The sequence below is a fragment of the Pyricularia pennisetigena genome, assembly GCF_004337985.1.
Source record: "Pyricularia pennisetigena strain Br36 chromosome 4 map unlocalized Pyricularia_pennisetigena_Br36_Scf_6, whole genome shotgun sequence".
In the NCBI taxonomy this organism is placed as follows: Eukaryota; Fungi; Ascomycota; class Sordariomycetes; order Magnaporthales; family Pyriculariaceae; genus Pyricularia; species Pyricularia pennisetigena.
Genome location: NW_021940918.1, coordinates 1,630,436 through 1,636,040, shown reverse-complemented (window position 1 = coordinate 1,636,040; position 5,605 = coordinate 1,630,436). Strand labels below are relative to the sequence as shown.

The following is a 5,605-nucleotide window of genomic DNA, read 5'->3' as shown; positions in this document are numbered from 1 at the left end:
GCTGTGAACCGTCAGGTACTTTTCAAACCCAGGCTAGGTTGTTAGAGGTGTTCCAAATCTAGCACCAAAAGAATAACTGCCAGATAAGCAGCACAGAGTATGTTCGCAAAAGCTACAACTGTGACTGGTCATGCATGTGCGTTAGCCGATCAACCAGACCAATTAGTGCATCCGCCATCAATCAGCTTTAAAAAATGTAGGCAAACGGTGAACAGATATTACCTGACCGCATTGAATAAAATATTCTAGAAGTGATACTTGATTGACACCGGGCAAGCAAGTGGTTTGGATTGCCGCTTTGTCGCAGGGCAGTGAGCAATTAATGGCCAGGGTATGGTCCTGGGCGGTGCGAAACAAGTGGAGTGATGCGGTATGGAATGGAAGGGTGGGTGCCTCTCTTTTTACTGCACTGGGCCTTTTGATTGAAGCGAAAATCACGTCTATTTTGACTGGTGGGCAGCAGCATCACACCCTGCCTACCTACGTCTGTCTGTTCTGCATTTTACGGGTAACAAAAACCGGACAGACTCCCCCAGCTCGTCGCAACCCCAGAACAAAAAGTAGAAAAGAAACAAACAGAAAAGGGGGTCCGCCAGCTGCTGTTTTTAGTGTACTGCGGAACGAAGCAAAAGAGAAAAAGTTGTGGCCAGACAGTAAGCAACTGGGTCGGATCAATCAAACCATCCAACTCAATCCCTCACTCAATCCACACCCACTCTAATTATCCCACCTCCGCCTTGCCTTGCCGTCCCTGCTGCGGTGGAATCCCCCAAAAGAGAATTTCGATGTCCTCCACCACCACCGGATCATGGACGGGCATTCGAACTTCACACAACCGAGCGACACATCACACGCCAACCACATCTCCCCTTCCTCAACGTCGCAACGGAGAAGGCTCACCAAGAAGCCGCCTCCTTCCACATCGGCGCGTCACCACCATAGCTCCTCATTGAGCATCGATAGCCGTGTAGACGCCCAATCGTTGGTGGACAAACGCAGCTCGACCAGCCTACGCCGTGCTCCAAGCGCTCCCCCCGCCCGGACGCCCACGAGCACCTACGCGTCAAACAGCTCTTCACCCAGAAACCCGTCGTCGAGCACTCGCCTCAACAACCATTCGCCCATTATTCCCGTCGCCCCCGAGTTCGCCGCGTCCTCTTTGTCGTCGTCTGCGCGAGACCGCGACTCGGACCCCGCTCGCAACGACTACGGCCACCAACTTCCAAACTACAACAACATCAACGGCGGCAACATTAACTATTCCACCTTCAACGCCCATCCTCATAATCAATACTCTGCAGCCTCACACAGTCGTTCAAACAGCTACGGGAACTCTCACGGCCCACAGTCTTCAAACTCCCTAACATTCAACAACTCGGAGGATTTTATCGGTGCCCCATTCGACGGCTCCGCCATCCTCAATCGCATTGAGGCGACCAAAGCCTCGCCAACCTTGGGCTCTGGTGCCTTCCCTCACATCAGCCATCCCATTCCCGTCGGCGCTGCCGCCCCGGCTCAGTACTCGAGGGGCAGTCCGGGTCTTCAACAGTCCTTCACCTTTCCTAACGCTGCCATGAGCGAAAAGTCGCAGCAGGCCAGGGGGATGGAGGCTCAGTTGCCTACCTCCAAGCGGTATTCCGACGAGACCAAAGAGCCTAAGCCAGGCGTCTTACGAAAGAAGTCGGGCTTCTCCGGTTTTATGAGCGGTTTGGTTGGAACACCAAAAAAGCCGCTCATTTCTGCTCCCGAGAACCCGGTACATGTCACCCACGTGGGATATGACAGTGCCACCGGGCAGTTTACAGTCCGTTCAGGCCGTTTCCTATTTCTTGTCCTTGCTTTGCCCACGTTTATCTTTTTCTTTCTCATGTCCTGGGACTGCCATCCCCTACATTCATATGCTCGCAACTCCATTTCCCCTCGCAGATGTCATATGAACTGGGCTGTTTCTAACATGCATTCTCGCAACAGGGTCTGCCCAAAGAATGGCAACGACTAATCAGCGAAAGCGGTATCACAGAGAAAGAGCGTAGAGAAAATCCCGAGACGCTTGTCAATGTTATAAAGTTTTACAAGGAAACGACTGAGAAGCCTGCAGAGGACCAGGTCCTCGAGAAGTTTCACGATGCCCGACCAGGGCTCCCAAGCGCTCCTTCAGCTGGCTCGATGATCTCGCCAGGTCTGGCGCCGCATCACTATAACCCAATGTCCCCCATGATCAGCCCGCCGGCCAGTCCACGGTTCCCACAGGTTGGTCATGAAGGCAGTTTCGAAAACCCTAGGTCGCCACCACCGGTACCAAAAAACAAAGATATTACTCTGATGCCCAGCCGTCCAGCCCCGAGACCGCCCGTGAGCCTCCCGACACGTACAGCACCACAGGCTCCTTATGCAGCGAAGGATTCCGGGATTGACATGCCCCCTCAGCATGACGACCTCACACCCACAACATACCAGCCTCCCAAGGAATCACAGCCAATACTGCCCGAGGAGCACCGGTCTAGGTCCAACTCCCGAGCTAACGGGAACGCCACTTACGCCCCATCCCAACAATCCCCTGCTGTCCAGGCTGCCTATCAGCAACAGCTTATGCAGCAGCAGCAGGAGCAGGCCCTCGCTCAGGCACAAGCTTCCATGTCAGGTTCGATGAGTCGGGCTCCCAGTAAGAGGCAGCCACAGGCTCAGCAACCGACTCCTCCTCAATCCCAACACCAGTACTCGAGGCCCACTGATGCAAACGGTGCGCAACAACCGCAAAGACCACAACAACCACAGATTGGACCTGTCCCAGCATCACGCCCGCGACACCGGTCACGACAGAGCAACGGCCTCGACGTTGTAGCAGCGCTGAAGCGCATATGCTCAGAGGGGGATCCGCGGGAAATTTACCGCAGCTTCACCAAAATTGGCCAGGGCGCTTCTGGTGGTGTCTACACCGGCCATGAGAGGGGGAGCAACCGACTGGTAGCGATCAAGCAGATGAACCTGGAACAGCAGCCCAAGAAGGACCTGATCATTAATGAAATCTTGGTCATGAAGGACAGCTCACATCCAAACATCGTCAACTTCATCGACAGCTATCTGTGTGGCGGAGAACTCTGGGTCGTCATGGAGTTTATGGAAGGCGGTAGCTTGACAGACGTGGTGACCTTCAACATCATGACCGAAGGTCAAATCGCTTCTGTTTGTCGAGAGACTCTTCTTGGCCTCCAGCATCTGCACTCCAAGGGTGTAATCCACCGTGATATCAAGTCAGACAATATCTTGTTGTCGATGGAGGGAAATATCAAGCTGAGTAAGTACACTGCGTTGCCGGTGCTTGAGCCGCTACCACCACGATGCAGCAGTTCATTCTGGAGAAGCTGACATTTTGATTTTAATCGCCACGTAGCTGATTTTGGGTTCTGTGCCACCATCAACGAGGCTCAAAACAAGCGGACGACCATGGTCGGCACTCCCTATTGGATGGCACCTGAAGTTGTCACGCGCAAGGAGTATGGGCGTAAGGTCGACATCTGGTCACTAGGCATTATGGCTATTGAGATGATTGAGGGCGAGCCCCCGTACCTCACAGAGTCGCCACTCCGAGCTCTGTGGTTGATTGCTACGAACGGCACACCTCAAATTAAGGACGAGGGCAACATGTCCCCTGTTTTCAGGGACTTCCTCTACTTTGCCCTGAAGGTGGACCCAGATAAACGCGCGAGTGCTCATGATCTTCTGAGGGTAAGTTGGCTTTGCACTCGTTGAATAGTAATGGCGAATAGATGAGTTGACTAACATCCGCTTTTTAGCATGAGTTTATGAACATGTGTGTCGATCTCTCACACCTGTCACCATTAGTCAGGGCAGCGAGAGAGGCCAGAGCTCAAGAAAAGGCTCGCAAGGGTCAATAAAAAAAAACAAAAATAAAATAAAAAAAACCAGGGGAAAGAAGAGCACTTGATTTTTTTTTTCTCGACGACAGCACTAGGACAGCCAATGTGTTACTTGTCTATACCATCATCGCACGCCAATCCAATTGAGGTGTATATTTTCTTACTGCTTCGCTATTTGTTACCACCAGAGGCGGAACCCTGAGGGCTTCTTGGTTTGGCGTCTGGATTTATTTTTCTACTTCGATGCCAGGATTTCTTTCCTCCCTACGGAGCCGTGCACTGATTCGTTGTTGCTCTTTTTCGGCGCGTGTACTCACCTCACGAGGAGACGAGAGAGTGGGAAATACTGACGTGTGAACTTTTTGTTTACTTTTGTTCCCGTATACACATTTTGCCCGTGTGTTTCGAAAGAAAGCATGCTCTAGTCCAGATGATCGTCCGATATTGATGTCCTGGCATTGCAGGAGACGAAAAAGAAAGGCAGGAGCAACTTTTCTTACGAACAATGCGACATAAGGGATCTTTTTTTTGTTTGATGTGTTGGGAAATCACCTCAGTTCTGGCCAGATATATATCCCGTCCAGCTCACACCTATATACCAAAGATTTCGCCAGGAATATTTTCAATAGATACTCGGTTACTCCACCCATATTCGCAACACTGTATAACATGTACATCCTCCCAGTGGGCAACTCTTTATCATGCTGGTCGGTCAACATAGTCCGAAATGCAAGGCAGACTCGACGGGCGGCGTGTGTGGCGCTACGTAGTATATTGACGCCCTGGTGCGCGGCAAAAAATTGATCTAATGGAGGGCTGCCGGATAGCAAACTTTTGGTCAAGGCCAACGACATTTGAACTCTTTTTTTTCATGTTTCCTTGTTCGGGGTGGCAAGTGCCTCTGTTATGCCGAGAGCAACGCAACATAAGAGGCGTGGCGTAGCAAAAGAGCGGAGGTTTCAGTGTTTCGTTTTTTCATCTCTATCCTAGGGTATGAACCTTGAGTAGAGGCAATATCCCGGCACGGGTAAAGATGCCTAACGATTTCGTATAGTGCCGAAATAGTTAGAGTGCGCTCAATATAGAGAATGACAAGGTGTCTTTATTTGCATGTCAAATCAAGAGTTGGGTAATAACTTCCAAGTCAGCATCTCCGCGCCATCCTGTGGCAAGATAGGGGTCGTTTTAAGATTTTCATGGCTTATATGAACGATTGGGTACGATGCTCTTGCGATTGCTGACTTAATTAGTGTTTTGGATTCGAAAAGTTTACCCCGTCTATTTGTGGAAAATGCATGCAGAGAGCAACCCCAAAGTTGGTATAGTCTTTATTAAAGTTTCCCTTTGCCGCCAGCCAGTTGACAAACCTAGCATCAGCGTCCCGTTCTAGCTAAACGAAAACACCCAGAACAAAATTACAAACCCCCTTTTTTCGCTACCCAGGTTGAGATGTAAGAAAAGTGCAAAACAGAGTGAAAAACGATTCGCGCCAGTGCCCCTCTATATCGTTAGTCGAAAGATAAAAACATCTCATAGGCCGGTACTAAAATTGCATACGGCCTGCAGAAGAAAAAAAAAGCAAAACTTTTTATAGCGTTTGGTGATCGTCTGCTCTGGCATCGATCTGTGATGAGTAGGTGTTTGACCCCCAAAAACAACCTCACAAGACTGAGGGCTTATTAGCGTTTTTGGTTTCATCAGAGATGGTGGTTTCCGGCCCGCGGTCC

General features: G+C 50.7%; 1 protein-coding gene across 1 annotated transcript; it reads left to right on the top strand.

Annotated features, from left to right (window-relative positions):
* Positions 1–778: 778 nt before the first annotated feature.
* PpBr36_06088 (uncharacterized protein) lies at positions 779–3,896 on the top strand (the record flags this gene model as incomplete). Its single annotated transcript, XM_029893235.1, has 4 exons — positions 779–1,804; positions 1,972–3,295; positions 3,392–3,726; positions 3,795–3,896. Coding segments are annotated over 4 exons (2,787 nt in total), but the record flags the coding sequence as incomplete, so codon positions are not given.
* Positions 3,897–5,605: the final 1,709 nt, after the last annotated feature.